We start from the raw sequence: 22,310 nt of genomic DNA, 5'->3' as shown, positions 1-22,310 counted from the left end.
CAGTTTCACAATAAAACGGAAGAATTTCCCAAACAAAATCACACACACACACACTTATAACACTCAGATACAGGCAAGCATATTGTTGGTGAGCGGAATGTGTCATCCATTTCAATTGCAAACTTTGCAAAAAAGCGGCCCATTTCGCAAGCAGCTTTTGGCACCCGTTCAACCATAGTTCGGGCTGTAGACACCTTTAAACACCTTTCGGCTTGCGAGGCGCCCCCACCGAAACCGGCGCTCTAATTGGTGCTCGTAATTGAATTTCATAAGGTATCTTTTGCCGTTTGTGCACACACACACACATACCGATGGTCACATTTGGCACCGCACACATTTCCTGCACAGGCACACGATGGTTTAAGCTCTCCGGATGAGTCCAATTTGGAAGTGTTTCAAGCGCGCCGGCCAAGCTTCATGCAACAAGGTATGATGGGTTGGGGTTTTTCACTCGACCGTTCTGCAGAAAGCCTCGTACTATGACCATCTTCTAAAACGGGGTCTGCTCTGGGTTTTGGTTTGGTGATGGTTTAATTCATTTATGGGACACACTCACCACTACACAGCGAAAGCTTCTACTCTGCCCAAGCAAGGGGACCCGCTTAAAGATTATCAAAGCTTCCGTGTGCTTGAATGATTGTGTGGCTTTTATTTGGTTCATTGCGATACATTGCCCGAAGGGAAGAAGGGAGCAACCTAAAGCAATGGGCAAATCTGTTCCGGAAACCTGGAAACATATTTTGTACATATTGCAGTAGTGGCAAACTCTGCCCCTGGTTCGCCAGCTCTCTTTCAAGTTGATCGGCTTCTACCACGAAACCCGATGCCCTAATGCGATCACTTTACGGGCGGCTGACCTTTGCCAACTGGTTGCCTCAACCGTTTCCTGGTCTCGAACCATCCTCCGATATATCATCAATCTTCAGCTCAATATACTTCCACACCTTATCGAGCAGGCAGGCGAAAAGATCAACGAGAGAAGAGGCCCTTGCAGTGGAGCCGCACGTCGAAGACGTGCTTTAGCAGGCCACACAAGCTTTAATCATCCTTCTGCACAAGTCGACATGACCATCGGTATCCACAGCACATACGTTGTTGCTTAGTCCGATCGATTGCAATCCTCCTTTTTTTTAGCGAGCAGAAGCTTGCATTGGAGAGTTCTGGTTGTTTCTCTCTCTCTCTCTCTCTTTATCTCCCTCAGCTGACAGCTTGAGTTTTCAATCGTGTGTGTCTGTGTGTCGTTATTATGCGAATACATATTTTTACCATCCCACAATTGGAGCTGGTCGGAACGGGTGGGGGTAAAAACAACGGGGGAAACGCAAACCTCAACTACATGCACACAAGATTATCTCCTTAACCTACATTTTGCAGCCGTGCTGGCCAAGTGAGCAGCAGCAGCAGCAGCGCATGGCCTTGGTAAGAGTTGCTCATCCACCGGAGGGGACCGGAAGCGTGCCCACATTGGCCTTTCAAGTTGATACCGCTGCACCCTTTCACCCCTCCTTCCTGAGCAGCCCTAGCACTGTCTATTGATGTCGTTGATGATGTAACACAAAGTGGTTGCTCACACTCAAAATGACATTATGGATCACTGCTATTTTGCCGAGGTTTTTGTGCTGTTTTTCCAGTGAAACAGTGTGCTGCACTTTAAAGTGAGGGAAGAGTTTCTGCGTTGATTTGGTTGCATTGTGGGAAGATAAGGAGAAGTATGTTTTAAGGATCACATTTCTCGGAACCGTTCAATTGCTCTTAATGACCTTTTTGCACTGTGTAAAGCTCCAGTATGCATCATGGCTTATGGACTGTGGATGGCATTGCTTTTCTGGTTTCATATTTATGAAGGTATTACATTTACAACAAAAAAACTCTTGCTCGTGCGTGTATTCTATCGATAGGGACGCATCGCACAACACTGAATTTTAGCATCATTTGCAATTCCGTGCACGTTCCGTGGCGCGGTGCGAATGAACTAACTTTTATATACCACACGTTGCTGAAGCGTCCCTCGGGAATGCAAGTTTTCCTCGATGTCACTCGTGGGAAGCCTGATTTTACACACACCAAACACCAAACCTTGTCGTAGCAGTGGGTGATGGTGTTTATCTTGCTTTTGCGGGACACCCCACATTGCGCTCGCTGAGCACACGCTTTGTCGCTCTCTCAAACGTCCTTCCGCAAGCGGGCAAAAGTTGCGCGCGTAATGCGAAAAAGGCACGTGTCAATATTTCCCTCCCCAGCCCGATGTATCCCCGAAAGTATGGCCACACACACTGATTGCATACATATGCCATGGTGGGAAGGTTAACAGTGTAAAGCATTGACTGTGTTTGTTGTGCACACCAACCGGGGCAAATGCATCCCTTCCATGTCCCATGACACACACATGTTCCATGACACACACATTGAAATGATTTGTTGTGAAATTTTTCTTTCCACTTTTGGAGTGCACGGGAAAGAAGTTTTCATTCGATTTCGAAAGCTTTTTATGCATACTTGTTTGTAGGCGAGCGAAAGAAAGTTTGTTTCTTCCGCTGGCATCGTAACACGATAACCTTTGCACTCGCGTAAAGTTGCGCCATGGAATGCGGAAGATATTTTTATGAATTTTGAAGCAATTTCTTGAAACTGTTGAAATGTACTTTGGTTAAAATTGTTCTTCTAAGTGTACTTTTAAGAGCATTTTTAAGCAATAAAATCGAGAAACTGCTGCGAGCAAGCGAAAGCTCCTGTTGCAATACAAATCAATTTTACTCGCATTACAAACAAAGGTAATGGTTACAACTTCTCGTTAACGTTGATTGCACAGTATTCCAGCCAAGAAAGTACACACCGACCAAAAGAAAATCAATCCACCCTCTCGCTCTGCCAATTGGACACTTTTCCTTCCGGAGGCAATTTTTGGCATTTTCGACCGACCGTTCGTGAATTTCGTGCACGTTCAAACTTTTCCCTTCCGAACTTTCGTTTCGTTGACGCTGGCTGGCCATGTGACCGGTGCCCTTCAGCCAGTATGCATGGTGGCAAGTGTCGGTTAAATGCACAGAAATGAAGTGAAACTCGGGCACAAGAAATGGACGAGCAAGAAGGTTTGAGAAACTTTTTCCCCTCCTGTCAAACGACCAAGCGAGCGAGCGGAAGTTCTTGTACGGGGAGCTTTTTTTCTTTCTCCGCACATTGCACATTTCCAACTGCTGTTTGCTCCCGGGAAGGCATCAAACAGCTCGGAACCTGTCCGCCCAAATGATTATCAAGATTCAAGATGGAAGAAGCCCGCCGTGGTCTATGGACAGACAGATAGAGCCTCACGATTACTTCACGATTCGATTAGCGGGAAACCAAATCGAAGAGCATCATTGTCTGATTACGCTTTTTCGTAATAGGTGCGTGCGTCTGTCTATTGGTTTGCGCATTTATTTAGTTTTCCGCTACCAAAAACCAATGAGCTTGTTCACCTCCTTTCGCCAGAAATCAATTATAACTCCGAGCAAAGCAAAACCAAACGAAGCAAAGATTAATTTCCACCGAAATGTTGTTGTGTTTCTCTCTCCCACACTCAACTCGTTTGCAATCGTCGCCGGTGTCGACAATTTTGGCCGCATGTTACATGTCCATTGTTACTGTCAGCCATCTCCCGTTTGACTCTGCCAAGCGATTTTCCTGTTTTGCCATTGTGCATGTACATTTAAACCAAAGCCAAAGCGAAACAATATGGTGGATTGTTCGTGTATATAAGTCTTAGAGGTGCAGGGTGGACGAAAAGAGGCCTTCAGCTCAACCATGAGATGAGCTTTCCTTTGTCTGGACATCTTTTCTGAAGTTCTAACTAAACAAAACGGCTACACAATGGCGAACCACTTCACCATTCACCGTTGGGTTGGACTCGTCCCTCCTGCTGGTTCTCCTCAAAGCACAAGACACCAGACTGGCGGTAGACGGGCAAGGTTGTGTGTATTGTTGTTTTTTTTTTTTTTATCTTTCCGGAATCCGGTAGACATCAGTCACTCCAGTCAGTTCACCAGTCAGTTAGGCAGCTTTTCGGTGCCACTCAGCGCTTGTCAGTACCCCATGCAGTCTACCCTCCTAACCTGTATAACGTTCACGGTGGCATACTCCATGCTGGCGGAACACTTTCCTGCTCCACGTGCACAAAGAAAGTGTGTGTGTGTGTGTGTAGCAAGCTTCTCCTCTCAAGGGAACGATCGTGGAAAGCGAAAAGAAATAGACAATGGCGTCAAGCGGGTTTTAGGGTACTTTTTAATCATTTTCCTTTTTGCCCGTACTAATAGCAAATAATAATTCATCCGGTACAAAAGTAATGATAATCCGCCCTTTTGAATCACAATATAAAACAAGTACAACAACCATCATTTGACAACTCACAAAAGTGCGGTAAAAATCGCTTAACTCAGCATTGATTCCCGTCACAAAAAGGCACGGGGCACGGGAAAAGGCAACCATGTGTTCATCAGCGTGCACGTTTCACGACAGTGGCGGGTCTTGCGAAAGCACTTTTCATGAGCCATTTTTATCGCCCAACAGTGAAGGGCACCATCCATCCATCCGAACCGCGATTTAGCACGTTTGCACCCGGCTCAACCGACACACATACGAAACAAGTACTCGTTTCTCCCTAAAAAACACGCTCTAAATACAAAATGCGTTCACGGTGAAACGTAGAAGACAGGGTTTTGCGCTGTCCCGTGCGCGTGTTTTCCCGTGTGTAGTGGCAGGGCCTCTTCCCTGCTCCCTAACAGTAGCAACGAGATTGGCACGCAAAAAGATAAGTCAAAGCGCACACCGCACCACACACCTTACGCCGTACCTTACCGCGTATAATTGCACGCGGTGTGTTGGCTGGGCGTACTGGGAGGGAAATTTAATCGCCTTCTTCTCCACCCCAGGAGGGAAATTTCGGCCACCGTTTTCAAATCCGCTTTCGCAAGCAGATGCCGACGGGGCACATCATGAGTGGATTGTTTTTTGAGACACTTGATGAGGGGGGGGGTAAGACACATGGAGGGTAAAAGCAAAGCTAAGGGAAAAGGAAATTAATAAGATGATCTAAAGGAAATGCTGGGAGCGCTCGGTGCGGTTGGACCGTCGTCACAAGTCGCTTTGTGAAGGAGGGGAGGCCGAATTGTTCGGCCACAAAGAGCCATGCATGAGCCAAAGCGAGACGGAATGATTTAAACCTGGGCGGCGTTTCGCTTCGGACGGATGAATTGCAATGGTTGCAGCTTATTCGCAGCTTAATTACACCACGTCCGAACTGGCGTTTTAGTCTGGCACATTTTCCTTGAATTTTACGTTAGCGCCTTTTGCCACGGCCAACCACCACGACGGGCGAAGGCGTGTTCGGTCTGGGTATTCAGTTTTATAGGTGGCCGTTTAAAAAATAAAAAATCAGCACCTTTCCGTTAGGCAAACAATGCTTTCTTTTTGGCTTCAATGCATTTAATGGCCAATTCCGTAGCTTCCCGTGCACACGAGTAAAGGCGAGGATTGTTTGCTCGGAAATAAACACGCCATGACTCGGCAAATCGCTCTCGGCTGGGAGAGTAATTATTTGCAACGTATAAACCGTGCACCAGGACAAAAGCATCATGCATGATAATTCAATAGGATCAGTTTTGTTTTTCAATTCCGCTACCAACTGTGTTTGCTTCCTTTGCCATCTTCACTCAACAGACGAACGTCTCGCGATGCTAATAGCTGGCAGATAAACATTAAATACAGACCACTTACTCCGAGGCGCGGACAAACCGTTTACGCTCATTCGATCGTTGATTTTTCTGCTCCCATTCCTTCAGCTGTATGGAAACGTTCGATAATCATCACAGCATGGATCCGGATCTTTTTCTCCACTCCACCGATTTGCATTCATCTTTTCGTACTGCCTCGTTGTCTGCTTGGTGGACGAAATGGAGCACGGTTGAGTTGGACGTTTTATTATATTTTTTGCATTTCTTTTTTGCCCTCCCGCTGGCAGCCAGAAGAAACCTAACGATTGCTTTACCAATTATGCGAACAAAAAGCTTCGAGCGACGGCTATCCCTCCCCCCCCCTTTCCCCTGCATACCTTCTTTTCCTCTGTTCAATTGTAAAGGAAAGGAAAATCATCGGGAGGGAAATTCCATCCCGAAGGTAAAAATAAAACACAGACACAGCCCCGCACGACACTCGACTTGCTGCTGCGGCTGTGTTTTTTCTTTCGAATCTGAGGCAAAGCAAATAAAATAATTGCGCTACCAAACGAAAACAGATCCACTCGCGCAAACAGAACTCTCCGAAGCCGAAACATCGATGACCTCTGCACAGAGCCGGGGACGGCAGGATGGTTTCGATAAAGCATCCCCCCCCCCCCCCCCAGCACACTACTGTGTAGCCGTTTGCTCGCTTTTCTTCCTTAATTCTCTGTGGGTTTAATTAACGAATCGCTTGTAAGTTTATTTTCTCAGTTGAAACTTATACTTGTTTATTGAAGTATCTTTGCCTCCCTCTAGTGCCCTTTTTTTCAACTCCTCGTGAGCTTGAAGTGCCGGAAGCTTGTGGAACTGTGCAACGGGAAACTATTTCGAGTCAAAGCGAAACAGAGCACACAAACAACGAAGCAGCTCAGGCCCCAAACCGCTTGCAGTGAAACTATTGCTTGCTAAAAATAACATTCAAAATGGATGAAATTTTAAAAGGGGTTGTGAAAGAAGCCGAAACATGCTTCAACAGACTTGGGGGAAATTTCAAAGGCCAGCTTGTGATAGCATCACTTCTCCAGCTTAGTTTGACCGGTTGTAGTAGTGTAGTTGCTGTTTTAAATTGATGCATACCGTGCTGTATTAGAAGGCAGCTCAGCACTAACGGATACTTAGGGATAAAATTCAAGATTCCTTGACTACCGAGAGAGAGAGAAAGAAAGGGAGCGAGAGAGCAAGCATCTCTGTGGGAAATGGTCAAAACTTGATGTCCTGTACCACACCACCACCCGGAATGTTGTTTGAAGTTTAGCAGAACCGTAGGAACTCGGAAGTTTGCAGCTTCTCGACAGAGGTTAGAGAGTCTTCTTCTTTCTAATGCTCTGCAGCTCCAAGACGATGACCACGAACTAAGGTCCAACATGTCATGATCTATGGATACCTCTACGGGTATGCCCTATCCCCTGGTCTCCGTTTCTCTGCCCTTAGCTCTTCGCAACGCTAGTCCTTAGTCAAAGTTTTACCCATTTCCTTCCACCGACCTGCTGCTGTAACCCTTTTCACCCTCCGCTCCTTCACTTCCGCCACAGAGCACGAGCAGGCAGTTTGGCTTCGGCTGTGGCGTGTGCCATTACCGAGGCCGCATAATGCTGACGGTGTAGGAACAACAGCTTCTCGTACAGGCCCGTTTTTTTTTTTTGGAAAATTGCCAATCATTTCTCATGACTAATAGGGTCGTCGCTCGTTACCAGCAAAGTACCATACGTGCGTGTGTGTGTGTGTGTGTGTGTGTGTGTGTGTGTGTATGTGTCCCCTAGTGTGTTCGGTTTCGTGCTGCTGCAACACTGATATCGAAACCCATTTCGCTCCGCTTTTTTCCGGCACTACACACATGCAGCTTCCACAGTGTGTGTGTGTGTGTGTGTGTCATTGGTGACTCCCAAACAGGGAAGGAACATGCCAAAAATACACGCTCGTACTCTCCAACGCACGCTGCTGCTGAATCACCCTTTTCGGTTCGCTTGTAATGATGATAAAATGTTTTCATTTCAAACTGATTCTTCCCGCCATGCGACCGATGCGAACCGGGCGCAGGGACGGCGGGTGAGCCGGGTGGGCACAATAATTGAAAGCACAGGAGACAGGGCAAAAGCTTTTTGAGTTATTGAATTATGGATTTGCCGTTACAGGCGTGCCCGCCTTCGTGGCGGAGGAAGCAATATGGAGACTTTGCAACTCATCATCGAACGCGATTCGTCGTAGCGAAATTGTCTTGTTAAAATCCATCAGCCTAATGCATCAAACCCACTCACCCCACCCCCTCATTCCTCTCTCGAGGCCACTCATTGCAACCACAAAAGGTCACAGTTCACACCGGTGAGGTAGAGCGCCGGTGCGATCGAAGCGTGGCATTTGCTCGTGGGAATAGAGATTGGCTTTTGCCGTTTGCAAAAATTCCCTTTCGGTTCCAGCCTCCAGCGCGCGAAGCAACACGGGCGAGTATGATGCCGGAAATTGGGAAAATTAAATTTCCCACGTACCGCGCATCCCGCACCGCAGTAGGGGCTTGCTGCCGAGTGCTGCATAATAAACAGGAAACGGGTCGCATACGTACGGCGTGTGTAGGTCATATGCAACCATGCAGCGGGCCTCCCAGCATTTAGTACGTCCTACAGCAGCCCTTTGCGGATATGATACTATGGAGGAAGAAGGGGTAGCAAATTAAGTTCAGGCAGTAATAATCTACATTCACTGGGGTTGCTCTGTTTCATGTCGTCCGGACGTCCGTGCGGACTGGTGGAAATCATTTCCGATTCCAGTCCAGTAATTAAGTATTATCATCGTTCATATTTCATGAGCATATTATAATCATTCCCATTCCTGGGCGGTGTTGTAGAAGCTGCGATGTTGTCGCTCTGCTGTCGTAGAACGCTCACAGTGTTCCACCAAAGAGCGCAAGAACGTGCTCGCATCGCATCCTTTCCGTCCAGTTCATCTGGCACTCCTTACAAGCCATCCATCCGTCCACGCCTTTTCATCCGTTTCTTCCCATTCACACGGCCGCTGCGAACGACTGACCTCCCAAGTTTTCGCAGGAAAAAGATGGATACTTCAGCAACAAAAATGTATCACCAAACAAACAAGCACCAGCAGCCGCGGTGGAGAGTGCTAGCATGAAATTAAAAATTAAAACGTGCAGCGCCATCCATCTTTCGCTTGCAGCGCACTCCGACCAGCGTTTCAAACCGGAACCCGACAGTCGGACAGTGGCCGGAAATAGCTGGCTTATAGGGGCGGAAAATCAGCAGCTGCAGCAGAGTAGTACGTGGAAAATTGACAGCTTACACTGAGCTGCAGAGCAGAGTGCCGCCACGGAGCACGAAGCAGGAAAGTGGCACCATTTTAGGGTGGCAGCACAGGATGCAACAAATCACCGGACTGCGCGCACACACACGTATCCGTTGCAAAACGCATCCAGCCTCGCCACCGAGGGGCAACAAAATTAACACAAATACAGGGGCACAACATGGTGCAAATTATGCCGTGCAAAAAGCATCGCCCTGAACGGAGGAGAAGTGGGGGAAATAAATAATCAAAAGTGAAAAGCTCCCCCAGCGTGTGACGTGTGTGCATGGTATCGTTTTCAGTTTTGTTTTGCAACCCCGAGAGTGTCTGCTACATGCTTCATACAAGCCGGTGCGCCGGTTGATTAAAATGCAAAGAACCGTAGGAGGTAATGTTGACGGAGTGTGCTTTTATACGTACGCAATGATTGTGTAAGGTGGTGGGGGGGGGGGTTGGATGATGGGGCAACTCATATGGTGTACACCGGAAAGCCAAACAAATGCATCATTTTAATCGTAAGCCACAAATGGAATGGCATTTTACTGAAGCGTGCTGTGAATAAATTCCTCCTTTTGTTTGCCTGTGAAAGGAATGGAAAGAAGCTTTTGATTTGAGTTTAACAATCCTTGATTATGGAAAATGCATGTTTTAATAGCTAAAACATCAAAAATTTACTTCCGGTTGGTTGAATCTTTTAAAAGCTACAACAATGTTTAGTTCGTTTGCCATTTTATATCATGGCTTTCATGGCGAAAGAAGCTCTGCGAACGAAACAAGTTCATTAAAGGATTGGAAAAGGTTCTTGGAACACAGCCCCCTCGGGTCCCCTGGGCGCTGGACAGTAAACATACACTGTAACCAAACAAAGCGTTGAAGTAATTTTAAAGCACTGCTCATAATAATGCCCAACAACGTTCTCCGCTCTTCTGTAGCAGTAACGGCAGCAGCGGCACATCCGGTTCGAAGGACCAACCCTTGCTGAGAGCTCCATGCTGTGTGTAAGACCACCGGCAAAATGCCGAAATGGCAAAATATCCTGCTTACGTGTGTGTATGTATGTGTGTGTTTGCATTCGTATAAAGAACTAAACACCGACAATCCTTACCGGAGGGGGAAACAGATGCTGACCCATGTGGATTCTTTTTTATTTATTATTTGTCTCCCTCTCCCTGCTAAAGATGCTGTGTAGTAGTGCTTGGAAACGTATTAAAGCTCTCGGTTCGGAGATGCTGCACCCGACAGCAGAAGCTAAAGATATGGTCCGTAAACAAGGCAATGCCTCGGCATCGCTTCGGGTGTTTCTTTTCGTGCTGCAAAGAAGCATTGCCACCCTCTCCTAGCAACCCAAGCAGCCCAAGCAGCCCCTGGTTGCTGACAATGTGATCATCCCTGCTCCTTGCCAACGGGTGCAAATCCCTGGCGATGTGGGAGGTGTTGGTGTGCCGCGTTCAAGTGCCTGTAAAACACTCCAGTGCAACGACATCATTAGTTTTAATGCGGTTAAATGCAGCATATAAAGCAGCCAACACAATCCAGAGCCGTCCAGAGGTTGGTGCATTGTTTGGGGCGGCGGTGAGAGAAGGTGGTGGTGATGCTTCCACTGCAACTGGTTCTGGTTTACGTAACCGGCGTAGAGGACGTGGCTGGTGCAGCAGTGCATCGAGTGGCTCTACGTCTTGTGGAAGTTGTGCCATTAACTGCAGCCACTACAACATCATCAATCAGAAAGGTGGTGGGAAAGAAACCAGAGCAGCAGCAAGAGTTGTGTCGTTCAATGAAGTTCATTTGCAAAGCAAGGTCGATGGGGGTTTTTTTTAGTTTGTGTGGGGAGGGAGCAAGTAAAACCAGGCTAAATGAATAATCATTTGCACTACAATAAACACGATTATCGATCTGTCAGTACATCGTTGCAACATAATGTGGGGTTTTTTCTTCTTCCATAACAATGGCAATTAAGAGCATGACTGCAGTCTCTTACTAATACTCGATGCTATAAAAACAATTAAATCAACAGTTCAAATCAAGATCCTCCGCGCAAAGCAATTACATTTGATATTATCTTCCACCAAAGAATATCCAAGCTCCTTTAAAGATCGCATCATAAAACCGCTCATCGTCGAAAATAAAGAGTCGCGTGCAGTAAGCCCAGTATACCATTTGCGGAGCAGTGAATGCGCTTACAGCACGATAGCAATCAAATCGAATCCTATTAGCCGTGTTTATTATGAAAAGGAAGCACGGGCAACGTGGAGAACGAGCGGGCACACGTGTGGGTGTGTGATGTGGGAGCATCTTTGGCAATTAATTCGCTCCAATCCGACGGTTCGCGCTAGGGGCCACGAGCGTGTCTGAAGACGATTTGCAGCCCGTGCTGACGTCGGTTCTCGATTCCTTTGCTCTGGATGGTGTTGCATGATGATGCCTTCTTGCCATTAGACTTGCCCTCCCGAGGCGATGTTTGTGTGGACGATAAGCATGTTTATTGAACCGAATCGCAAAAGCTCGAAAGCTTGCCCGTTTCGATTGCACGGCACGTTGATTGTTTTGCTTTCACTTCGGGGCGCAAACCACACCAACCGCTTGTGCGGTGAGCGAGTGATTGGTGCTGTCGTCGCCTTGTGCACAACTGGCAGACGGGGTGGAATCGAGTCCCCACTTGACCTGATTATTGTCGTCGCGCGTAAGCTCAAGCTATTAGAGAGTGCGAAAGGGGTTTAGAGACTTTGTTGGGATTAGCGTAGACGGAGGACAGGAACTGAACTGGTACGGCGAAAGACACGAAATGCAATGTAATGCGGTTATTCTAAGCTGATGTGTCGTGTTTGCCCATAATGTGGAAGAAATCTCATTACACTGCAACCACTTGCTTATCTAGCAGTACAGCTCGGCTCTCCCTCTCACAAACCGCTCCATTTTCCAAATTGATTCGTCTCAACTTGATCCCGTTTAAATATTTTATCCCGCTTAAAATAAACTCAATTGACACGAGCACTCCGGCAGATGGCAGAAGACGTCGCTCGAAGGAATCATTACGCTTTGCTGCAATTAGCGGGTCCATTTTTAGCACCCTGTCACCTGAGCCTGAGCCGATGAACACATTACTTGCAGCGAGCAGCTGCTTCGTGTCCGCCACCGTAATCGATAATTTATTATCGCTTTCCAATGAATGGCGGTCGCTTGCTTAGGGGGAGCCCGCATTTGCAACGCTGGCAAAACATTAGCGAGGCGAACAACGTTGCCGAGTGTTTACAAACCCCCTGCACTTGTCTTGCGGTGGTCTTTGCACGGCTCACGGGTTCGTCTTCACTTACTTTTCCATCAATTTACCGTTCGCTCAGAGGAAAGAGGGAAGCTTTCGCTAAGTTTTGTAGCTGAACAGCTATTAATAATAATGAAGAAAAGTCTTAAGCTCCCGCACGGCCGTAATAGCTCGCGGGGCGGAGGACACCAGGCGAAGCACAGAAACAATGCAAAACACTCCAAAGAGTGGAAGAGCAAAGAAAGCGCACAGCGGAACGGGTTGAAAAGCTCGCAAGTTTATCCACTTACACAGTGCACCTCCCCTCGGCTGCACAAGAAAAGGGTGCTTCGGTTGGAAGAAATGCTATTTGCTTTACAGTTTGTACTTCCTCGGACACTCGGCCACACTCGAAATAAGCTGCTTACAGTGGCGAAGTGGATGGCGAATCATCATCATCATCATCATCATCATCATCACTCGAGCGCTCATTTCCATTATACATCATGCCGCGGATGGATCTTGCCAAAACCCCGTTCGCACCACTTCGCCGGCCATAAAGCTCCCTCCCAGCAAAAGGGGTCGGAGGAAACTTTGAATAAATTTTAAATTTTCTGATCTGAGTTAATAGACTTGAACGGTCGCGCGACTCGGGTGAGTTATGGGTGAACCGAGCCGATGAATGATTGGAGTCATCGGGAAGAAGAAGAAGAAGAAGAAGAAGAAGAAGTGTACGTCCGACGAGACGCCGAACGAGACGGAAAGTTCGAACGGAGTTTGGATTGTGTTTCAAATTGAAAAACTGCCAACTAACAACGGCGCTAGCGGGTTGATTATCATATTTTCTAGCAAACAATCAGCGACGGCCACGGGACAGTTCGGCTAATTCGTTCCCCGTCACCTGGGTAAACGTACAAATTTTGCCCGGACGGTGAAAAGTCACAGAAAGTAAACCGTTTCTCGTTCCAATTTCCTTCCCCTTTTATGCTGAACCGCCCAGTGGCTTCCGGGACTATTGGGGATACCGGATACAAGTGTGCTGTATTAAACCACAAGCCGCAATGGAGACGCCCAGTGTCGTGTATAATTTCGTGCGAAATGGCCTCTGCTAATTAATTGTTACTCCACTCCCCCACCGAACCGGATCGATCATTCATCGGAAAAAACAGACGCACCGGAAGAAGTGAAATTTGTCTGTGAAAATAGAGTTTAAGGAAAAATAAAATTAAATCCCTCTTTCCTGTTTGCTGAACTACGTAGAAAAGAAGTTAAGTTACTTACGAGTTTAGTAATTCGACTTAAAATCTTTCGTTTTCGCGGAACTGATAGTTGCTTGCTCTTTGGGAAGAAACTGCAAAAAGAAAGTCATCACTAATGGACCAGCTTAGAGTGAGCTTCCGATACGGTCCAGCAGGATTTTTTGGCATACATTTGCATAAGTTAGGAACACGGCCCAGAGAAAAGAGAGAGAGAGGAGAGAGAGAGAGAGAGATAAAAGTAATTTTATGCACGGTCCCTTTTACCATTTCGGTGCACCCGATCAGAATTCTGCGAAATTGGTGAGAAAGATAAACTTAACTAGCCTGATTGGTGGTGTTTGTGTGTGTACGTGTAAGGTAAAATGCTAATTCCAATCCTACCCAACACAGCAGCACACCATTAACTTCAGGTAGACCCGCATCATACCTTATTGAGTGGGCACGCACTCCTCGGTTATCTGTTGCTTGACGATCTTTCACGCTGCTTCCTTCCTTCCTCGAGTCGAAACGACCTACCGGTTCAATTGTTTGGCCGTAATCAATCAAGCGTTTCAGATCTAAATCTCATCATCGTCGACTGCCCTCTCCCTAGTGCACGATTGTTCACTACACAGCAGGGACAGACGGTGGACAGTGGTTGTTGCAGCAGTGTCCACTTTCAGTATCTCTTCTCCAAACAAACATCCGAGCTGTACCTCCGGACTCTGTTGAAGAATATTTATTCAATGTCATGCCCGTAATGACTTTGGGAGTACAAATTGTTTACACAGTGCAAGGGAACAGGGAGGGGAGTTTGTGCAATCTTCGCTGCTGACTTCAATTTGTTACACTGCTGCGCTTCATCCATCATTTTAGCCGGTTTAAAACCGGTTGAAGATGCCAATCGATAAACTAAGCATCATTTGTAGAATAATTTAAGAAGACAGAAATCAATAAAGGTCAACTGTGAGATAATTGTATGTGGAACTTTTACTAAAATACTGCTTTTCCTTATCTCTTCCCCGCAGGTCTACCACACGCTATGCCGACCTAGAGAAGCCGAAAAAGAAAAAGACACTCAGTTCGACGAGTTTAGTTTCGATACCCAACACAATAAAGTTAAGCATGTTAAATAGCGGTTTGCTGTCACTCGGTAAGTGTGATGTCTGGTTCTTTATTTCACTATATTTTACTCCAGTTTTTCCTCTTCACACTACGCACTACGTCCCTTTTGCGCGTTCCATTATTCGTTCGTTTAATGACCGTTCAAAAGCGGCACAGATAATGTAATAAAACCACTCAGTTCGTTGTGTAAAAAAAAAGAAACCAACGGGGGTTTAGTCCGGTCAAAGCAGTTGAGATTAACAAAAAGCTTCCCAGTGGTTGCTGCTGCTCAAGTAATCTCTATCCAATTAATAACGCTCTTCCCGGCTGTTGCTGCTCTCGCTGAAGAGCAGACGCGGGCGCGCGCTCAAGTAGTCCTTCCTAGTAAAAGTAGCAAATGATAGTTGAACGCACAAAAAGGATATATAATCACCACTCTTAGCGTCTCTTACATTAACGATGCTATTCTTGAAGCTCGTTGGAAGTTGGAAGCGCGAGTGAAGCGAATGGCAAAAAGGAGTGTGCTGTATGCAAGTTTGCTGCAAGTGTGCCTTGTGGGAGAGTCGCTGGGTAATTTAATTTCTTCACTTCACGTATTTTAATTCTCTATCTGCATCTTGTTTCTTCCATTACTTATAGATAAAGTAAAACTGTCAGCACGAGGTAAGCGCTCCCTGAATGTGTCTCTTTTTTGCCTTTAGCTGTTGTTCTCAACAGCAAGACATTCACACTCTCTTTCTCACATACTTTCCTCCCCAAACCGATGGGTGTTTTGACGTGTTTGTGTTCGCTCTACCTTCCTCCCACCGTGCAGATGAGAAAAACCCACTATCGCAGACGATGCCCGACAAACCGACCGAACTGCGACACTTTGCGAAGCTGTGCGAGCAGCGGCGCAAGTTCCCGATACTGTACAAGCTCGAATTCCAGACGGCTGTGAAGGTTGAAACCAACTCGTGCAAGCACGCCCTGCGCAAAGCCAATGCACTCAAGAACCAGAACCCCAAATGCATTCCATACGATTACAATAGGGTCGTTTTAGACAAGTACGACAACACACCGGACTCGGACTACATCAATGCGTCGTACGTGGATGTAAGCAAACTGCTGGCACTGGCACTTTCGCTTCGTTTCCGACATAATCGTTTATGTGTGTGTGTTTTTCTTTCCCCATTCTCTCTCCCCCTCCCCCACAGAGTTTACTTAAGCCAAACGCGTATATCGTAACGCAGGGACCAACGGAGGACACGGTGCTAGATTTTTGGCGCATGGTTTGGCAAGAGAACTGTAGCTGTATTGTGATGCTAACGAAGACGTTCGACTTTACGAAGGTAGGTGTGTGGCGTGCTGGCCCAATTTGCTATATGCTAATGTTTTTTCCCCCCCCCTTAAATCACCATTCCTGCCATAAACGGCTCATGCCGCTCTTATCTCGCCTCCCGTGCATACGTCATCACAGTCTGCTGCAAAACCATAAACGTGACACCTTATCGTCTCTGCAGAACACAGACAAACCTGTCCGAGATTTAGTTTCACCACTCACACACACACACACACACACACAAACCGGACCCTCTTTATACGATTTTATGGCGGCAGGATTTAACCAAAAGCAAGGAAGGAATAAAGTTAATTCGATAAATTTACACCACCACCACCACCACCATCAGCAGTAGCAGCAGCAGCGGGAGCGATTCCCGGGAAATGGTTTTTCGCTTAAGCAAATGGTGCTGCCTCGCAGCGCCAACTTTTAAATTGCAATCCATCGTCAATCATATCGTGGATTTAGAAAATGGTTCGCAAGAACTCTTCGCCACCGTGTGGCCGGAGGAGTCGTTCGCTGTTCATTGTTCGGAACGCGCACATTGGAATCGGAACGCGTTTTTACATGTTTCGTATGCTGCAGCATCGACCGACCGACCAGACCGGACCCGACCGACCGGGTTTCACCGTCGCTTTTGGTGTTCAAGCTTTTGTCTTTGTTTTTTCTTTTTTGGACGTGTTTTTACATCAACTTCAATCGCGCTCTCCCTCTCTCTGAGGGAAGGTAGAATGCTGCGAAGAAAATTGTGAAAATTCATTCAGCCACTGAGAAAATATTTCCCTCCCACTGCCGGCGTGGCGTATAAACCGATTTGCCGAATGTGTATTTTATGTGCGCAAATCGTTCTCGGGGGCTTTCTTTTTTTATTTTACTTTCCATTGCCATCGCACTCCCCCCTTTCGATTCGGGCAGAAATGATGGGAAAAGCATAAATTCCACACCAAATGAAAAACGGCCAGCCATGAGGCTGGATCAACCCACCAAAAAGCTTATGCTGTTACGCGCTTCACCGAACGCGTAGCCCACCCGTCCAACCTCCCATCCTCGAGGCCCCAACTCTTCCCAGGCTATTATTTTATGTCTCGAGACATTCCTTTTCCATTACCGAGTGTCATCCGGGCGGATCAAACGGTGTTGCGGTGTTGCCTTTGCGCTTTTTCTATTTTTCTCCCAGCGAAGTCTATCGTCTATCGCTGCCGTGTGAAATTGTGATTCGAAAGGAATTTAAACATTCCGCTTTTTGTGTGTGTGAGGGGGTGGATGTGGTTTCGGGTTGATGTGTGCCCACTGCTCGTTAAGCAATCGATGGAAAACAAAATAGCTCCGAGAGAGAGAGAGAGTGAAAAACCCAGGAAGCACCTTTGCGAAACGAGCCCGTTGAAAGCATAAGCGTCACATCATGATTGAGCTGATTTAGCGAAAATGCTAACATGGCATCCTTTGCTAAGCTTGAAAAGTATTACAAAGGAGCAAATCTGGCACAAATAGATGCGAACAAACCAGCGCACAAGGCCAGCACATTGATTGATAATAAGACAGCAAGCGTCGATAAAAGGAAAGAAGAACGTTGATCTATTTATGGCCGTGGTTTTTTTGCTGAGTTCCCGACCAACTCTCACCACAAAAGCAGTAACTGCCTCGCCGTAATCAACTTTTCACTCAAACACTTTCACCCATCATTAATTCCAGCTGCCTGCTCTCTATCTTTTCTTTTATATTTCCTTTCTCTCTCTCTCTCTCTCTCTCTCTCTCTCTCTCTCTCTCTCCCTCTCTCTCTCTCTCTCTCTCTCTCTCTCTCTTTGTCTCTTTATCTACCTTTCAACCTTCCCTTTAAACGACTCCCACACTAATGCAATTGTTGTGTAAATTAATGTATTCATCTTCATCTATTTGTACTTCCTCGAGTTCGAAAATCGGAGTTTTTCTCCATCGATCCCCATCGTTCACACTTTACCGGGAGCAAATGGCCCAAATAGCGTGCTGGTGCTGGTAACAGTGATTGGCCACCGAACAAGTGCCTACTTTTATTTACTGATAAAACCCACCCAACTCCTCACCTCCCACCCAAAAGGCCAAGTTAAAAGCTCGGCGTGCTTGAAAAGGCGAAGCAGGCGACGAACCGGCATTCTGATTGTCTTTCGCTCGCCACGCAAACACAACTTCCTCGGCAAAAGGGCCAAAGTTTCCATTCAATTTCCATTAAATCTACCATAATTCTGGCGCTGCAACTGCTGCGCGTCTCTGTGGTGAACAGTTTTGTCATTCGCCAGCAAACGCAGTTTGGTGGACTACGTTTTTTGGTTTACTTTCATGCTTTTGCTTTGCAGGTTTTATTGCCCACTTGTCGTTTTTCTACGTTTACATTTATGTTTAACTTTTTTGTTTTTAGGACTGTTTATTCTCTCCATTACTGCGTTTCTTCCGTTGGCTGTGTTTGCGTGTGTATTTTAACTTTAAACGCGCTTTCTATTTCCGGGTGTTCCTTGCTCCATTCCGTGACTGGACACTATTTGCTGTTGAGCGGGGCAAACTGCACGAGAGAGTTTGATTAGTTCCAGTTAGAGGTTGTTTTCCCTCCCCTCGCTATCAGCAACCTTCGGGCTCTTGTGAGCTTTTTTTTGTTTGCTTTATGACAAACTCCATTAAATGAGTTGCATGACTATCCCGTTGGCGTAAGCTTTATCTTTCGCGCCGCGTCTGCTGCTGTCGTGGACTGCTGCGTCGTTCGGCTAACGAGCTTCATCAGAATCGCCCCGTAATCATCGTTGTAATCAATGTTCAAACTTGTCCCCTCTCCCTTTCCTCACACGCTCACACATACACACATTATTTTGTGCTTAGAGTGTGCTCGTGTGTGTGTGTGTGCAGGCTAATACAAGTTTGGCGTGGCAAAAGTGGCCAAAGTAAGGCTCAAGCGCTAAACCACCGATCGAAAAATCGACAGAATGTAGGGCGATAAATACGTTATCTTTGTAGGGAAAAATAAGCATTACGAGAGGCGTTGCATGATAAACATAATTGTTGTAAACCATAATTAACGTGTTTTCTCTTCGTTCCACTTTTTCATTATTTTTTCCTCTCATTTATTTAGGTTATGTGTGTTCAGTACTGGCCACCGAACAAGGAGAAGGAGGAAATCTACGGCGACATGCACATCACGATACAGTCCGAGGAGGAGCTAGCCAATTTTCACATAAGAACGTTTAGGCTGTTTAAACTCAATAAAGATAACGTAAGTAAAGTACAGCGCTAGGCTAGTGCTGGCACATGGCATGTTAATTAATGTAAAACAAAGTGAAATTTTAGCAGGAAAAAAGGAATTATTCCAGTCTGGTTAATACTTAACGGGGCATTTTTACCCTCCCAAAAAGCACCAACTCGTCCACACCGGACCTTCACGGTTCGTGGAGTAACTTTCAAAGAAGACAAACACACACACACACACACGGATGGAGCTCCATCCTTTGTGGTCGTGACATGCGACGCAACGACGTGACGACACATTTAAGCAGCACATGTTTCGTGTACTTTTGTGCCCCCTGTTTTCCCGAGCATTTCCGTCATTGCAAGCTTCCCTCCTGCCTGCATAAGTAAACTTCTCGTACACGTGTTCCAAAGCGCCCGGTACACCATCACATGCCGACCCAAACCTACGCTGCACGTGGCTGTTTAGCTGTGTGTATGTGAGTGTGCCTGTGTGGTGCACATTTTATTTTACACGTTTCGCTCATTAACTGTGAGATGAATGGGACAATTACACTAAGCAATGTTTACTTTCTACTTCTGGTACCGGTAGTGCCTGGAATCCCCTCTCTCTCTTTCTCTGACGATGCCACTTTCCTCACCCCATGCTTGGGGAAAATGTGCATTTTTCCGAGCGTGTATCGGTCCCCTCTCTATCCGGCACACTCCTCTGTTAGCACACGTCCTCAGTAAAGACGTCCTCAGCTCACACTGGAATGTTGTACGCCTTTGCGGCCCGAAGCGTTTTACTCTTTACACACTGTTTCGTTCCGTTCCTTTCTTCTCTATCCCCACCGACAGGTAGTTTCCGAGGAGCGATTTTTACTACAGTTTCACTACACCGAATGGCATTCACATACCTGCCCTTTTTCCAATGCAATTCTCGAGTTCCGCCGGCGGGTGCGCGCCGTCGTGGGGACAATCATCAAAGCGAACAGCCGGATCGGCCCGATGCTGGTGCACTGCAAGTAAGTGGCGGGCGCAGTGGATTGAAACGTTGCTAGAAAGGGGTTAATGTTCGCTTGTAACAATTTAAATTGTTATGAACGAATTCAAACTGTTTCAATTAGCATTCAAAAGACAACATTGGCCGAACAGGATGGTTCACATAAATATATTTCCTTTTTGTTTCTCATTACACCTCTCTCTCCCAACCTAGTGACGGTGGTGGCCGATCGGGCGTTTACCTGGCCATCGATGCCAACATGGAGCTGGCCGAAGAGGAGGACTCGTTTCACGTGTTCGGCTATCTGAAGAAGCTACGCCAGTCGAGGAAAGGCCTTATAGAGAACGTGGTAAGTTGCAAACTCGCTGCTGCTGCTGCTGCTGTTCTGCATTATTATGCATTCGCTACACAAATCACCCCGAAGGGCTGTCCCGTGTCCGCCATAGCTCATCTAAATAGCAAAAAGGATCGTTGTGGACGAAGAATGTTTCCCCGCACAAGGAAAAGCATAGCTCAACGTATGCAAATGAAAGCTGCTGCACCTTAATGCACCATACTTCGATGCTTCGATGGGCTTGCATTTCGTCAAACCAAGCGCTGCATCCGGCGCATCCATCCATCCCCTTCGTTCTCAAAACAAATCAATTTAATTTTACTTCCGTTTGACATTCCAATATTTGACCCCATCACCGCCCATCCTTCTTTGTGGCCTTCTTTGCGACATTTCCCAGCTGCTGCTGCTGCTGCTTCTGCTGGCGCTGTTTAAATATTTCATTTATCACTTTTTCGCTCGATTGCGCCCGCGTTGCTCGGTGATGGGGTGTTTCAACAATTCAATTACTCTGTCGCAACAGTCGCATTCTACTCGACTTTTTTCCTCCCATCCCCGAGGTGTATGGCCTTCTCTATTTTGCTCTGTGCTGCGGTGAGGATTGCGCTTTACTATTACTGAAATGTATTCCGCACGCTTCCGCGCAATAACCCGTCCACAGCTTGCGGACCAGTAATGGTATTGCTCTCTTCCGCTCCGTTAGACTGCGGCTTGACATTCATTTCGAGAATTGATTGGAAGCGCAGTTTCGATGAATGATCAATGGGATAGGAGCAAAAAAAGAGGGGGAGATTTCAAAAATGGAGCTCTTCTGCTACGGTTGCTGAGGCTAAATTGATGAGATCGGTGAATTAATATGACTTTTATTGCGCTCCCGCAATCGTAAAGCACTTCAGTCGCACTAAGTGCCATTAAGGTTAAATTAAATTAATATGGATCTATTTTTGCGAAATACTGTTTTGCTCGGGTTAAAATTGGTATTTTGTTGAATTTGCTTCGCATACAAATGGTTTTTCCCTCTCCATCGACGGAAGCGTAGCATTTATTTAAATAAGTTCCATTTTAAACACACACTCTCCACAAAACACCATTCCACACACACACGCACACTGCTCGTACCGTCCTAAACACTCCCCAGCGGTCGATAACGTTTTACACTGTCTTTCACGCCTTCTCACCCACCAAATGCCTTCCCATTTACGGACACAGGACCAATACAAATTCGTATACGACACGCTGGAGGAGTTCATTATCTGCGGCAATTCGTGGTTTCCGGTGAAGGAGCTGTCGCAGCGGCTGAAGGAGAAAAGCCTCAAGGATCCGCTCACCAAGATGAACTCGTACCAGCGCGAGTATGCCCAGATCTGCAAGCAGACGCCCCGCTTCACCATCGGCGACTGTGCCGGCGGCCACCGGGGCGACAATCGGGAGAAGAACCGCGACGTCCTCTGCGTACCACGTGAGTTAGCAGTGGGTGGGAAGGGGAAGACCAGGTGCTACCGTGGCTGGCGTTTGGGCTTAACACAAAAGCTTCATTCAATTATCAGCACTGTCGACACACACACACAGACGCTGTGTTGTAACAGTCGTATGGTGCGCGCAATGCTAATGATTTTCTTGTTTCTTCTTTCGTTCTTTCGCTCCCCGTGGTGGTTCCGGTTCCGGCGGGCGCTACGCTCTCTGTACCTAAAACGGGATGGTAAAAAAAAAAAAACAAATGGAATATAAAAACTGACTCACCACCAACACCTACCACAGCTGATAACTTCCGTCCTTACCTTAGCTCGTTTCAGGGAAATTCATTTACCGACTACATTAACGCCGTGTTCGTTGACGTAAGTACACCTC

At 46.7% G+C, this 22,310-nt stretch overlaps 1 protein-coding gene across 1 annotated transcript in view; it reads left to right on the top strand.

The window, feature by feature from the left end:
* The window catches only part of LOC120900470 (receptor-type tyrosine-protein phosphatase kappa), an 82,932-nt gene that overhangs the window by 58,861 nt on the left and 1,761 nt on the right, over positions 1–22,310 (top strand). The window contains exons 4-12 of the mRNA XM_040307516.1: positions 14,543–14,667; positions 15,258–15,281; positions 15,433–15,713; positions 15,815–15,949; positions 19,034–19,174; positions 19,987–20,153; positions 20,345–20,480; positions 21,672–21,921; positions 22,221–22,297. Coding sequence (XP_040163450.1) covers positions 14,543–14,667; positions 15,258–15,281; positions 15,433–15,713; positions 15,815–15,949; positions 19,034–19,174; positions 19,987–20,153; positions 20,345–20,480; positions 21,672–21,921; positions 22,221–22,297 — 1,336 coding nt within the window. The remainder of the gene's footprint in view (positions 1–14,542; positions 14,668–15,257; positions 15,282–15,432; positions 15,714–15,814; positions 15,950–19,033; positions 19,175–19,986; positions 20,154–20,344; positions 20,481–21,671; positions 21,922–22,220; positions 22,298–22,310) is intronic.

The sequence above is a fragment of the Anopheles arabiensis genome, chromosome 3 (assembly GCF_016920715.1).
Source record: "Anopheles arabiensis isolate DONGOLA chromosome 3, AaraD3, whole genome shotgun sequence".
In the NCBI taxonomy this organism is placed as follows: Eukaryota; Metazoa; Arthropoda; class Insecta; order Diptera; family Culicidae; genus Anopheles; species Anopheles arabiensis.
This window is presented reverse-complemented; position numbering and strand designations above follow the sequence as displayed.